Source organism: Euphorbia lathyris, chromosome 1, assembly GCF_963576675.1.
Source record: "Euphorbia lathyris chromosome 1, ddEupLath1.1, whole genome shotgun sequence".
NCBI lineage: Eukaryota > Viridiplantae > Streptophyta > Magnoliopsida > Malpighiales > Euphorbiaceae > Euphorbia > Euphorbia lathyris.
The window spans coordinates 123,679,930-123,695,585 of record NC_088910.1 but is presented as its reverse complement, the minus strand read 5'-3'; the positions used below and the strand labels follow the sequence as shown (position 1 = coordinate 123,695,585).

Genomic DNA, 15,656 nt, shown 5'->3' with positions numbered 1-15,656 from the left:
CCTCACAAGGAATGTATTCCGGCCAAATTGTCAAATTGTAATTATATACATTTGATACCATGTTGTCAAAATGGATATAAAATGAATTGAGTAATAAACTTTGGAATGAGACAAACTATAAAAATAACTCTCTCTTGGATTCCCAACCTGAAATTAATCAATGTAAGGGGAACATAAACCTAACTCAAAGACTTGAAAGAGTAAAATTAGTTTGAATCCTAATTCCTAAACATCAATGTTAGCTAGGAAACAGACACACACGTGTCACATTTTCCAAAACTCAATTATACATTAATCAAACACTAATCAATTTTTCTTAATTAATCACTCTAGAAGAGGCCAACTACCCAGTTAGGTAAAATATTGTCCACATTTGAATTAATTCTAAGAAAAAGAACCAATACCCACGCTCCACACGCGCTTGTCTCCCATCTAACCAGCAAACCCCAAATCAATTAAACTACACTTTATGATAAATCATACTTAATCATAACACTATTAAGATAATAGTTCCTAAATTAACTTTTTATGTAAAAATCTTTGAACTTCTATTATTGGAAATTAAAGTCCTAATCAACAAAAAGGTCATAAAAAATTAACAAATTGATGATCTGTTAGATAAATTTGACTAGATAATTTACTTTAGATTCATTTAACAAAGGTTATGATCAAATAACCAAGTTTCCTAAAATATATCTTATCGGAAAGTTTAGAACGATGTATATAGATTTAATACTTTCACCGCTTTATGAACTTGTCTAATTTTGTCATTTAGCTCTTTTTATTTAGTGGTCAAGTTATGAGTCTCATCAACTCAATAAATATAAGTACTTTTATGCCTTTTATGTGTCCACATAGTGTCGATTATCCTCTTCAATTCATCTTGTGCATCCTATTAGCTCCCTCAACTCACCAAATGTAACACTCGGTGTCATTTTTATGTTTTCATGTCTGTATTAAAGCAATGAAAGAATGGTTCACATCAAGATACATAAAGTGTACTGGAACGGATGGTGTCTGGAGAGGTGTACTCAATATCATGTAGGCACAAAATGTGCCAAATGTATGACAATTTTTTAGTTAAGGGATTGATAGGTTGGCCATTAACTAAATGGAACTAAGTGACAAAATGAGATAAGTTCAGAAGGATACCAAATTAGTAAGTTGTGAATATGCAGTTCTGTTAAAAATATGTTATTAAGTATTTGAAATTATTAAAAAAATCTTTTTTTACAGTTTGAATTAAAGTTTTTACGGTTTTTTTGTACACATTACACAACGAAAATTGCTTGCAAACAGTGAAAAAATACAAATTTCAAATGCAAGTGCAATGAATAACAGTCTGTTAACCGAATTTTATGTTCAAAATTATATTTTTTTTTGGTGATCATGAGCTTAATATAGTCAAATAAAAGATCAATGATTTAGTGAACCAAAAAATGAAAGATCAATGACGTAATAATGCTTTTTGCCAAAGATAAATTCAATTAATTTTATAACATCACAAAACACATGTTCGAGATGGTTAAAATAATGAATCAACTTAACAATTCAATCAGAGTTCAATCCTGAAATAGAGTGCAGTTGTGATTAAAATATTTGGTATAAAAGTTATGTCTCCCGAAAGAGATCTTTCCAGCTCGAATTTGGACAGGAATTTTCACATGCACCTTAATGAGCAAGTGAATTTGTTAATTCACCGTTAGATATAGGCTTATTAAATCTAAGCCTCATGATGATTTGAATCTCAACCTTAGGATTCTAATAAACCTAGATCTAATGGTGAATGAGCAAATTCTACATTATCACCTAGGATACCACGTGATTTAGACCCCAAAAAAAGGGTTAAAGATGAAGGGCCATAAATGTAATTTACACCTCCATTTTAGTATTTATAAACATAAAAGCCTCAGAAAATATCTCTCCTCAATCTCCAAAAATCAAACAGATATACACATTGAAGAAATGTTCCTTTTCTTAAAATCATTATCAAGATCTGTACACAATGATCAAGAACCGGCAGAAGACAAGCATATCGTTACCGGCGATGGAACCTCCACTTCATTTACAGTATGGAGAAAATCACTTTTAATCAGTTGCAACGGATTTACAGTGATAAATTCCGCCGGAGATTTAGTTTATCGCGTCGACAATTACAGTCTTCATCCTCAACAACTCGTCCTCATGGATAGCTCCGGCAAATCAATCCTCACAATGCACCGGCGCAAGGTAATAACGATAAACTTAACTAATTATGCTTAATTTAAGTAGATCGATCCGATTAATTTAAAATTAGTTATGTTATCCAGAAATTCGGAGTGAGTGAAAATTGGGAAATCTATGAAGGTGAAAATTGTTCAAAAATGGATGCTTCGATTTGGAGTGTGAAGAAGAAGAAGAAGATTGTAGAAGTATTTAATAAGAGTGTTGTGATTGCATATGTTTTGAGAGGAAGGCAGTGTTTATATGTGATTGAAGGGTGTTATAGAAGTAGATCGTGTAAAGTTATGGATGAATCGAGAAGAGTAATGGCTGAGATAAAGAGGAAAGAGACTTTGATTGGGGGAATTTCTTTTGGTGAAGATGTTTTTAATTTGGTTGTACATTTTGGGTTTGATTCCGCTTTTGCTATGGCTCTTGTTTTGTTGTTAGATCAAATGTTTTCATAGTTTTTTTTTGTTTGATTTGTTGATATTAATTAGAACAGTTTGAGTTTTTGTATTCAAAGTTAAGGGGGTAAATTTCGTCAATGGTGTACAACATTTATCCTATTTCACATTTTGGTGTACAACTTTCATTTTGTCTCACTAAAATGTACGACCTTATAGGTGACCTCCCACTATAGTATACAGCAGGTAAAAATGACCGGTCAACGCCTGGTCAACATGCCACTTCACCATTTTTTATCATACCCACTTAAAAACTGGGACTCACTCTTTATATAATTACTAAAATACCATTATCCACTAAGCAATTACTAAAATACCTTCCTTGCAACTGCTCTCTCTCCAAATCATCTCTGTTAACAATTTCCAAACCATAAATCGGTTACCTAAAGCTTCTCCAAGTTTTGAGCAATGACTAACTCCAAATCGCAGTCCAATGGAACTTAGGGTATGGGATTGATGTTTGTTTTCTGGGAAATTCCTCTGTCGCTTCCACCATCGTTTTCTCGACAAACTTCTTCTTTCAATTCTTCGTCTTCCTCAACTCCTACCATCAAAAGAACTTACTCGGTGTTGGTAGCTAGATTTGACAGTCCCAAATCGGTGTACATATCAACAAAACATGAAAGTAGTAAACAACTATGAGCAAGCATGAGAAAAATTGAAGAAAATCAAAAACCAGATTAGGGGAATTTCTAGGAATTTTTTTTCCTAATTAAATCCTCCACTAATGCTTCTTTGTTGAACAAATTACCAATGCGAACAATCATACACCAATTTAAAGCCTCCACAAATTTTTTTTCCAATTAAAAGCCCCTGTAGCACGCCACATTTTGAATATGGGGAAGAAGAGAGAGCTTAAGGGTATGGAGGTTGATTGTTTGTTCAAGATTCAGGGTTAGGTGAAATTGTTTGATTTTAGGTTTTGACTTTGGTGAAATTATTAGATTTCAGGTTTTGATTGGGAACTTTGAACTATAAATGTGGAATTTGCAGATTTAAGGTTTTCATTAAGCAAAACCATGATGTAGGTAAAGGAAAATCCTTAAATAATGTTATTATTGAAGTTAGAGAGAGAGAGGGGGGAGTTAAGGAGAAAAGAGTAGTTAGAGAGAAATAAAAAATTAGAGAGAGAGGTCATGTTTGGGAACTAGCTGTTAGCTGTTAGCTGATTACATTAGTTGATTTGACTAGCTTATTTGACTAGCTTATTTGACTAGCTGTTTGTATAGACCTGTTTGGTAAAAATTAGCTGATTGATAATAGCGGTTTGTGCAAAAAGACAAATAAGGGCATTAATTTTGGCGCAGGAGAAGAGGGAGTCTATCTATTAGGGTTAAAGAAGTCCATTAATTTTAATATTCCAAAACGCTAATTGAAAAGGCTCCTTTTAAGAGCTTTTTCTAAATTAGCGTTTTCATCCCAACACTCTCTCCCAAACCTCTCTCCACCAAACACTCCAATCAGCGGTTTCAGTGGTCAAACCTCTAAAATTGGTCAAAACCGCTCTTTTTATCCCAAAACGCTCTTTACCAAACAGGGCCAGAAACTATTTGTTGAAACTAAATGAAAAAGAGGGTATGTTTTTTATTTAGGATAAAGGGGTATTTTAGTAATTGCATGTTGTACACCAAAGTAGGAGGTCACCTATAAGTTCGTACATATTATTGAGACAAAATAAAGATCGTACACCAAAGTGTGAAATAGGATAAAGGTTGTACACCATTGATGAAATTTACCCCAAAGTTTAGGTTAAATTATAACTTTTTACTTATTGACTTTGAAAACCGCACATAAAAGTCATTCAATTTTGTATTTTATAAAAGTTCATTAATCTCTTATCATTGTTGATAATTGTCACCTTTTCTCCTCGAGTGATTCTATTAGTGGTTATACTGTGAGACGTTGTTGGGTTCGGCCATGGGCATTCCAATGATAAAGTCAGTAATATAATAAGAGAATAATCAGTATTGAGAAAAAGAGAATGTAGTTAATTTTGTATCTATTCGTTTTTGCAACCTTTTAACATTGATGGTGTTCTAATGGAATAGTCATGTCATTACTCCTCTTAAAGGTCATTAATTATCGTTTAACTGGATTTATTCCCTTAGAGGAAGATGAAAAGGCATCCTTTGATTTTTCTCTAAGTCCGTTAAGACGGGGTACAATGACGGATACAGGTCAACTGGCAGATCTTTTGGTTCCAACTACTTTCGTCGTGTCTTAGTTGTGTGATGTATATTCCACGTTCGATCCAGATGGTGTAGAATAGTGTTTGAATGTTCCTTCTTTTTCTTTATTATTGCATATTTACTCATGCATTAATTATCATTAACTTCACATTAATCATGTATTAATCTTCATTAATTCTACATTAATCATGCATTAATCGTCATTATTCCTTCTAGAAGAAAGAATAACGGTTTACCATTATTTCTATTAATTTCCTCTTATTCCTCACTTTAGAAATATATTTGGGATGTTATCAGAAGCACCCCTTAAAAAAGTCCAAAAAACTCTTTAGGGATGTCCAAAGCATGTCTTCCATTTAATGTTTTTCTATTAAATATATTTTCACATGCCAGTAAGAATGGGACACGTCATTTAAGCTTTTATGCTTCTCTAAGTATCTTGCTTAGCCCCAAACGTCTTTTTACGTTCCATAAGCTAATGAAAATGCTCGGAAGTCTAACTCAAAGAATTTTCCCTTCTCGACTTGTCAAAATATATCAATCTTCTTGCTTAAACGATAATTTCTTATTATCAAGCTTCCTACGTACCTTATCAATTCTTTGGCCACGTAGTTTTACTGTCATTTTAGACATTCGTCACTGAATGCTTTGTTCACCATTTTAAGCTTTATTCGCCCTTCTAGGGTTTTGGCACTCTAGGTGTAACACCCTGGTCCGATATCATGTAGATATTGTCCGCTTTTGCCCAAATCCAATACCATGGTTGTCCCCGAACCACACATCGTACGTGGAGAATCGGCTTTGATACCAATTTTAACACCCTAGTCCAATATCATATAGATATTGTCCGCTTTAGCCCAAATCCAACACTTTGGACCTCATGGCTTTAAAACGTGTCTACATGTATTGAATTCACAACTTACTAATAAGCCACAATCACTCTCTCTCCGTTTCCGATGTGGGATTCAGTTCATTCTTGTCCCCATCGCCATCCCTTAGGGTTACTCCTTGCTCAGGCCTTCTACCCTGACGCCACCCACTTTGGACTGGGTCGTTACACTAGGCACTAACCTTTCTAACCTTTACTTATTTTCCAAAGTGTCTTTACTTTGTTTTTGTGAAAATTTCATTTTCTATTCACTATTCAATTTTGCATAGCGTAAGTTTCCATTCAAGGATATAAATAGGTAGCCAGCCCTATATCCACAATTATTCTTTTAGTCGTATGCTTTCTTTTTGTCATTCTAGGTTTTATTCATTTCTCAAAGTATCTATTCTTTATTTGCGATTCTCGGCATTCGCCACATATGGCTTTATCTAAGGGTTCTTTTCGCCATTCAAGATATTTGCCATTAAATTGGCTTATTTAGGCGTTCTTTTCACCATTTAAGGTATTCGCCATTAAATTGGCTTTATCTAGGCACTATTTTCACCATTTCAAGGTATTCGCCGTTCAATAGGTTTTATCTAAGCGCTCTTTTCGTCATTTCAATGTATCCGTCATTCAATAGACTTATCTATACGCTCTTTTCGTCATTCAAGATATTCGCCATTAAATTGGCTTTATCTAGGCGCACTTTTCGGTTGACTTCATTATTCAAGGCCGTTATAAAGCTTATGAAAATAATATTCTAAATAAGAGAGAAAATTATAAAAAATAAATCATGTGATTTGATCGATTTACAAAACTGCAAATACGAGTCTGTGCTTGTAAAATTTACAGTTAGAGAATATATGAGTCATTTTTTTTTTGGTATAACAATAATTATAGTTTAGTTAATTTGTAAAGTTATATTTTGTATTTTGGGATAATTTGCAAAGTTAGTGCTCAAAATCGCTCCCTTTTTGGGTAAATAGTTCTGACAATAATTTTTAAAGGAATGGTCGAGTTTGTAAATTACACAAAACATAAACCCTTGTTTGCAAATTTTTAAATTACGAAAACTTTCCCAATGGACCAAATCACAAGGTTATTTATGTACCTTTCTCTAACTTTAATACTTATTTTTTGTTTCCTGATCATTTAGTTGTTGTTTGGTTAATGAAGTGAAAGTATTTATTTAGAAAGAGAAGCATAAAAAAAAATTATAATTTAAAAAAACGAAAACGTGATTACATGATAAATATGATTCCAAACACTTTAAATTTTAATTTTTGAACTTTTTCATTTAATTTAAGATCACTAATAGTCCCATTTTGAAGTCGTTTATTTTTATTAGGGAATTTTATGTTATTAAATGATAAAATTGAGTGATTATAATGTTAATAAAAGCAAAGTTTAGTGGGGATAGAAGAAATTTACCCGGGGTTTTTGTATTAACATTTTGTGATGAAAACAAAAGAAGAAAAGGAAAAAGAAAAAGAGGTATTGGGTTTTCAGTTAAAGAGTTGAAGTAATCCTTCTAAAATCCTTAGATTTTGTCTTTTGGTCAAAAACAAAAATAAACTAAAAATAAAGTGAGAAAGAGAAATGGAAGAAAATGTTTGTTATGGAAAATTCGAATTATAATTTTTAAATAGTTAAAATCATGTTAGCATGGTATAAATTATAGGCAAAATGCATTTTGACAACTTTTGATTTTTTATTTTTTTGATTCATTAATTGCTTAATCTTTTATTTGATGTATTAATTTCATAATTTTTTTTATTTTTGGTCTTATATAAGGTCTTGGTAATAAAAAAGAGTTGATTTTAAACCTAAAATTCGGTTAATAAAGTATTATTTATGTCTAATGCATTCGAAATTTATTTTTCATAATTTGAAAATAGTTTTTTTGATAGATAATGAAACTATAAGGAAAATGTAAAAATTTAATTTCAAACGGTAAAAAATTAAAATTTCAAAGACATTAAATAAATAACATTTTTTTAACTAAATTAAAGGTTGACAGCTAATTAATATGATAAACAATGATTTAATACTTTTCGTTAATAAATGACCAGACACTACGTGTTTAAATAAACAATCAATAATTTAATAAACCAAAAAACGAAATATAATGGAAATCAATTTTTTTTTTCCTAAATTATAATGATAACTTTGAAATAAGATTTTGGAGAATTATAGATTAAACTTTTTATTTTCTGAAGTTGAAAAAAAAAACAATAGGAAGGATGAGAGCCTAAGAGGTCATGAGGAGAACAAACAATGATTTAAAGGTTGACAGCTAATTAATATGATAAACAATGATTTAATACTTTTCGTCAATAAATGACTAGACACTACGTGTTTAAATAAACAATCAATCTATATATAATATAAAACAGTAATGATGGCGCTGAGATGTCACTTCATTATTTTTTACTGATAAAAAATATAATATAATATATAATATATTAATTTTAGTTATATTATTATATTTATCTATAAAAAAGATTATTTAAATTAAATGTGAAAATAAAATAATAATATTTAATTTATATACTATATCTAAGAGTTCTACAGAATTTAAATTAATTCTAAAATCTCTCTAATTCTCTCCATATCTATATCTAAAAGTTCTACAGAATCTAAATTAATCTCTGAAATCTCTCTAATTCTCTGCATATATATATATATATATAATATAAAACAGTAACGATGGAGCTGAGGTGTCACTTCCTCCTTTTTATATAATATAAAATATAATATATTAACTTTAGTTCTATTATTATATTTATTTATAAAAAAATTATTTTATCCGTACTATATCTAAGAGTTCTACAGAATTTAAATTAATCCCTAAAATCTCTCTAATTCTCTGCATATCTATATCTAAAAGTTCTACATAATTTAAATTAATCCCTAAAATCTCTCTAATTCTCTGCATATCTATCTATATATAATATAAAACAGTAACGATGGAGCTGAGCTGTCACTTCATTATTTTTTACTGATAAAAAATATAATATAATATATAATATATTAATTTTAATTATAATATTATATTTATCTATAAAAAGATTATTTAAATTAAATTTGAAAATAAAACAATACTATTTAATTTATATAGCACCTTTATATCATTAATTGTAATTATTAAAGTATATTTTTATTAATATTTATATATTAAGATGAATCCGTGCATCGCACGGGTCAAAAACTAGTAATTTAATAAACCAAAAAACGAAATATAATGGACATCAAAATTTTTTTCCTAAATTATAATGATAACTTTGAAATAAGATTTTGGAGAATTATAGATTAAACTTTTTATTTTCTGAAGTTGAAAAAAAAAACAATAGGAAGGATGAGAGCCTCAGAGGTCATGAGGAGAACAAACAATGATTTAAAGGTTGACAGCTAATTAATATGATAAACAATGATTTAATACTTTTCGTCAATAAATGACTAGACTAGACACTACGTGTTTAAATAAACAATCAATCTATATATAATATAAAACAGTAACGACGGTGCTGAGATGTCACTTCATTATTTTTTACTGATAAAAAATATAATATAATATATTAATTTTAATTATATTATTATATTTATCTATAAAAAGATTATTTAAATTAAATGTGAAAATAAAATAATAATATTTAATTTATATACTATATCTAAGAGTTCTATAGAATTTAAATTAATCGATAAAATCTCTCTAATTCTCTCCATATCTATATCTAAAAGTTCTACAGAATCTAAATTAATCCATGAAATCTCTCTAATTCTCTGCATATCTATATATATATATATATATATATATGGGGTTGGTTTTAATGGTGAGCACTAAATTATCTCCATGGGTGGTGAGCAATTAATATCCATTGGATCAAGATCTAATGGTCCATAATTTAAGTTGACATTTAATATTAAAAAGGTTTTACCTGCTGACATGTAGGTTGTAATTTAAAACCTTGTGCATATTAAAAACCGAATTCTCTCTCATCAATTAATATCATATTCTCTTTCTCTTTCCAAATTAATGCATAACGTTGAATTGTTCAACCAAAGGAATACGATTTCTCTCTCATGGCAGCCATTGACGATGCTAAATCAACCTCAGGAAGACTTTTTTCGACCGGAATCAATCTCAGGCAATGTCAAAGTGATCGGAATTAATCTCAGGCAGTCTCAAAGTGATCGGAATTAATCTCATGCAGCCTATATTCGTCCAGAATTAATCTTAGTATTAGATTAATCGTTTACCACTCTATTTTAATCCTCATTGATAAATAAATGGATAGAAAATGCAATGTAAAAACTGTTGTTTCGATATCATATTAGAGAATATACATAAGAGGTTGTCTTATTATCAATCAAATATGAAGCATAGCCAATTGGATTACTGTAAACAATGTAAAACAAGAAAAATGATGTATTATAATTTGGTGTTAACTTTTACCATATAGAATATATTATCAAAAGAAGACGTCTTCTTATGTGTTAATTACTACATACGCAAAGAATATGTCTTCTATGGAATAATACATATATACAAGCTGTTATAAATTTGTGTTTAACACAGCCTGTCGAAATTGAAACAACGAAATGATAATTAAACAAACATAAATTTGTAACACAGATTGAACGCCGAAACAATTGTTTTCACACAGTATGTCAAAAATATCTATTTACTGTTTGTCAAAATATACTTTTACATTTGACAGTAATTTTTCCCATCTTCCATATGCCATAGCATAATCTATAGCTTGTTGCAGTTTAGCCATTCGCCCATCATCCGCTCGAATGGGATCTTGACTGATTCGTTCCCTCTGGATGAATTCTGCAACGTTTTGTGCGATTGATAGTCTTTCCAAATAGGTTACAAAACCTCCATTTGGCTCTGCAAATTGCATTATTTTAGTTAGATGAACATTTTGGTAAATAAAGTACATAGATATTGACAGGAAGCTTTACCTAGATAATTGTCCAACCTGTTCTTTGAATCAAATGTTGTGGGGTAGATGAAATTGTTTGGCTACAGAATCCAACAAATGAAGTTATAATGCATCATAATACAGGGTAATTATAATAAAGATGGTACACTTACAGAATTCAGTAGTGACTTGTATGGTGAATCATCTATCAACACAGTATTTGAAGCATTGAATTGTGGATAGCAATCCCAAACATGCTTCAAATCTTTAAACATTATACATTTTTTATCACAGGGGCCAAATGTGACATTTGTTACAACACAATGCTCTTGACCCTGAAAATCAAACAGTGTAGTAAACTATTATATAGGAAAACTGAATATTTCAATAATTGATGTTGGAACGGAAAAGAATCCTAAAAGTTGGAAACAATTGTCTAACCCAAACAAACAACATTTGAACTTGATCAGACAATGACATTCTTATTTTTGGAAGAATCTTGTCAATGTTTTTCCTGGACAACACATAAGAAGACACTATAATTATAAAGTATTCAATGAACTTAAGAAGAATGTAAAAAGAGGATCAAATGTTAAGAATTCAATGAACCTTATAAGAATGTGAAAAATACCTCATCTTTGATGACCAAATTGCAACCGTAAAATGATCAAAACAGAATTTCATGAATGTAGTGATATGTGGGCGATGGCGACCGGTTCGCGAGCATATAAGTACCCCATTCAAGTCTAAAATCAGAAGCTTCTTCATTGGACAAGAGGGTGTCGGTAGTTCAGCTTCAACGTAAGTTAACAACGCCAGAACATTGCTGTCATCATCAACTTTTTCCTCCATTGTTTTCTCCTTTTCTGGCTGCTCCACCGTCCGGAATACAATCTCATACTCATCCTCCTCTTCTTCGTCAGACTCTTCGGGTTTTGGCTCATCAGCCTCTAACGTATCCTCTGAACCCTCCATCTCCACACCACCCATCCCAACATCTTCATCTTCAAAATGAAAACAATCCATCCCAACATCTAGACTTTCTATGTCATCATCCACAGGCCCATCACCTTCCAGCTCAACCTCAACATCCTCTCCGTCATTCCCCACGTTCCTTAAATATGTTTTTTATCAAACACAATTTCATCTTCAGCTCTGACAAATTTGGAAAGGATCCAACCTCTATTACTCGTCATAGTTGCCATACTTAACAAGTATAGAGCATCCATGAGATTTGTATTGACTGACCGGTTATCCCTCACAGTCACAGGAACATTGTAATGTTCAAAGACTACCGTCAAAAGATTACCATAAGGTAGATGGATTTTCCTTTGACGTTCTTTCTTAACCGCTCTGAACCTGTTCAGTATGTGATAGATAATCTGTTGAGCAAAATTCATCTGTTTCCCCTTTAACAGATGCCACAAAATAATCCTCTCGGCTAATGAGCATTTTTCCCTGCTACCATACTTAGGTAGCAGTGTCTTTATAACCACTTGATGTAAAAATCGGGCATGAGCCGTCATGTTTGTCGTGGCAAGGGGTAAACCAGATTCGTGTAAGACTTCGTTTATGAAATGGGTATCATTATACCCCTCCCATTCTATTTTTTTATCAGTTGGGTTTTTAATGCAAAACCCATCCTCAACCAAAGGCATATCAAAAAGTTCATTTAACAAAGCAGTGTTTATTTTGATCTTAACATTTTTGACACTTGAAGTTATCTCTGTGCCTTTATTATTCCTATGAAGGTTTCTATAGAATTCCTTAACTAATTCATCATATGTGTTGACTTTAAGAGTCAACAGTTTCCTCAATTTTAAATCCTCAATGTAAGGAGAAACATCAAAATCGATTTTTTTGAGGGATTCAATATCAACCGGCATACCTTTGAGCACATGCATACTATCCAGCTTCGCCACTCTATCCCTGGTAGTAGATGTTCCGGCATTGCAAGTTCTATGCCTTTTTACAGCCTTCTTCTTCCTCTTAGGTTGCAATGTCTGCTTCCCCTTGCTTCCTGAACCAGCTGTACTCTGTCTTTTCTTATCCATTTGAGCTTGAAGTTGGAGCTTGAAATTTGCAGCTTCAGAAAGTAAGGATGAAAAGAAAATCTGTGTAGTGGAAAGGAAAAATCGATGCCGCCGGTGATGAAGTTAGGTTACAGCCTTGGGAATTTCTCGATGATTTTGATCGGAAAGAATGGCGTTCCTATTTCTCCAGGATTAAACCAACCCCATATAACACGTGTTTGATTTTAATTCGAGAGAAGTATCACTAAGATGGTCTACTGTAGCGGTAAGTTTGGTGATCTAAACAAGCCAACCCGTGTTCGACCCCAACGTCGCGCTCCTTTTTGTATTTTTTCGCAGATTATTATATAAACACGTTAAAACATATTAATTATCAATCGCATCAGTAAATGTTCGTAGATCAATTGGTTAGCAACTACCGTAAAAATCATTTGGTCCTGTGTTTAAAACCGGCCAGTGGTATTTTTTTTTTAATTGGTTTTAAAAATTATTTTAAATGCATTTTTAAAAAGAAATAACAATCAGAAGACATCTTCTTATTTGTACTTATTTATAATGCATCCAAATTAGCTACTATTTGAAAATTATCACTTTTAATCGTTCGAATTGGGTATTTAATTTCAAATTATTTTGTTAATTAATTAAACGTCTTGTTTATATAGAGTTTATTTTAATGCATTAATTTATAATTCATTCAACTCAGGTATTACTTGTAAATTATAGTTTGATATTAAGGTAAAGTCTATTGTTACTTTGTTTTTAACAAGGTAACTCTTGCTTTATGTGTTTTCACCATTGGATTAATTTTCTAATCCATCATCCAATGGTGAAAACACACCAAGTAATGGTACTTTGTCAAAAACAAAGTAACCATAGAAGGCACCTTGATATTAAATGTATTTTTTTTATGAATTAATATTTGGTATTATATGAATGGTTAATTTTTTGTAAAAATTAGCAATTGTTATCATTATAATACAAATTGAAATATATGTAACCTAGGTATTACTTGAAAACTAAGTTATCATCCAATAATGAAACTAAGAAATAAAATATTGAAAATCAATGTTTCATATATATTATTGAAATTTAATGTCTTACAGTAAGTCAAGACACACATAATTAAGAATATGAAACTTATTAAAGCATTTTTCACAATCAAATGCTTTTGTGGATCTACATCTTCTTGTCTTTCCCTTTATCCAGCTTCTCATCATTAATTTCCATCTCCTGATAATCCGACTCCAAACAAAGACGCATTGAATCATGCAAAATATCTAAGGATAAGGCGATGGACTTGATACATGTTAAGAATTCAGTTGTATGTTGACGCATATGTTTCTTGACACACTTTTGAACAGCATCTTCAATTTGATTTATCGGAAATGGAGTAGCACCCAACGGATTAACACCGTCATCAGTCTTCCCAATAATAAGCTTCCTGGATGTATTCCCTTCCTTCACATCCAACTTTTGCTGACCCTTTTTCTTCTTTTGCGACGAAGGCCCCACTGATTCTTTTTTAGACTTTTCTACTTTTATTTTTTTGAGTGGAGAAATTCCTTCATTAGGATCATCTTCAAATAGGCATGGATGGAAATTGTCTTCATTTTTGGAAGGCTCTTTGGAAGGCTCTGCTGAATCGTCCAGTATTACCAAGTCCATATTTTAAGAGCGAGTATAACATTTCGAGAGCCTTACATACTCCTATTTATATAGAAAATTTCGGAATTAATGTACTTAATTTGTAAAGTCTATTCATAATCACACTTAAATACAGAGACGCTTTTCATTAGATGTATCCGTTTTGTATTCAATGTATTAATAATTTTTTAAATGCCATTATGTTGGTATGGTAAATGTAACTGAATACAAATCGTATTGGATTCAATGTATTCTTTAAACAAAAGCAGTTTTCAGTTACATGTAGTGTGTATTTGAAAAGGTGTGTTCATCTATATAAATAATCTCTTACCATGCATACCATTTCACATAGCATTATCAAAGTGTTGTAATCACTGATAAATATGTCAGGAGAGAATCTTGGGAACGTGGCAGGTGAGTCCTCAGGGAAAAAGAGAAAGACGTGCGAAGATAGTGAGGGTAGTGATGATACTCAATTGGGAGTTTATTATGAAAGTGTTCTAAATGGAGTACAAGTTGCACTCAAGCGTGGAGACAAGGATGAAATCCTAAAATTCATGAAAGTTGTTTCATCTGCATTAGTGTTTCTCTCTGATTCAATGGCTGGATTTTTTGAGTCAAAAATGGAGGAGAAGGAGGATTTGGCGAAGAAGCTGAAAGATATGAAGGCCAAAATTAAAAATGCATATGATGCCAATGTGGTGAAGCTCTTAGCCTAGTGGTTGAGAGCTTACCTATGCCTTGGGAGGTCATGGGTTCGAATCACATCCGGGTATGGTGGGGATTTTTCTTTCTTCTTTAATGTAAGCGCATTGCGCAAATTTTTAAAAAAAAAAACTGTGATGTGTTTGTCTTTTACTTTATTTTGTTGTTTTTATTTTTTGATGGAACTTTATTTTGTTGTTTTTATTTTTTGATGGAACTTTATTTTGTTGTTTTACTGATGTTTACACAGTTCTTTTTCATTTTCAATAATAGTACTATGGTTTTCTCTATCATCACAATCTCACTAATATTGAAATATTATGTTTTTTATATTTATTAACGGTAAATTATTGATGTCAAAATTAAGGATTATATTATGTTAAATCAATTAAATATAATTAAACTTTTCATGTTAAACCGACTATATCACGAAATTAGAATGTACTTCAAAATTACAAGTTTTTAGATGTAATATGAAGTAACAGATGTTTTAGGTATTTCCAAATTATATTTGAGTAGAGTAATATTTTGACAACCCAAAAAAAAATTGAGCTACGGAAAAAAATTAGTCCTTAAAATTACACCTACGATATCCTTTACTTCAAAATTACAAG

The 15,656-nt window shown here is 31.2% G+C and overlaps 1 protein-coding gene across 1 annotated transcript; it reads left to right on the top strand.

Moving 5' to 3' along the window:
* The first annotated feature begins 1,936 nt into the window (after window positions 1–1,936).
* On the top strand, window positions 1,937–2,776 carry LOC136210876 (protein LURP-one-related 17). The gene is made up of 2 exons (XM_066002304.1): window positions 1,937–2,229; window positions 2,310–2,776. Exons 1-2 carry the CDS (start codon window positions 1,966–1,968, stop codon window positions 2,667–2,669), a joined length of 624 nt encoding a protein of 207 aa, XP_065858376.1. The 5' UTR covers window positions 1,937–1,965; the 3' UTR covers window positions 2,670–2,776.
* Window positions 2,777–15,656: the final 12,880 nt, after the last annotated feature.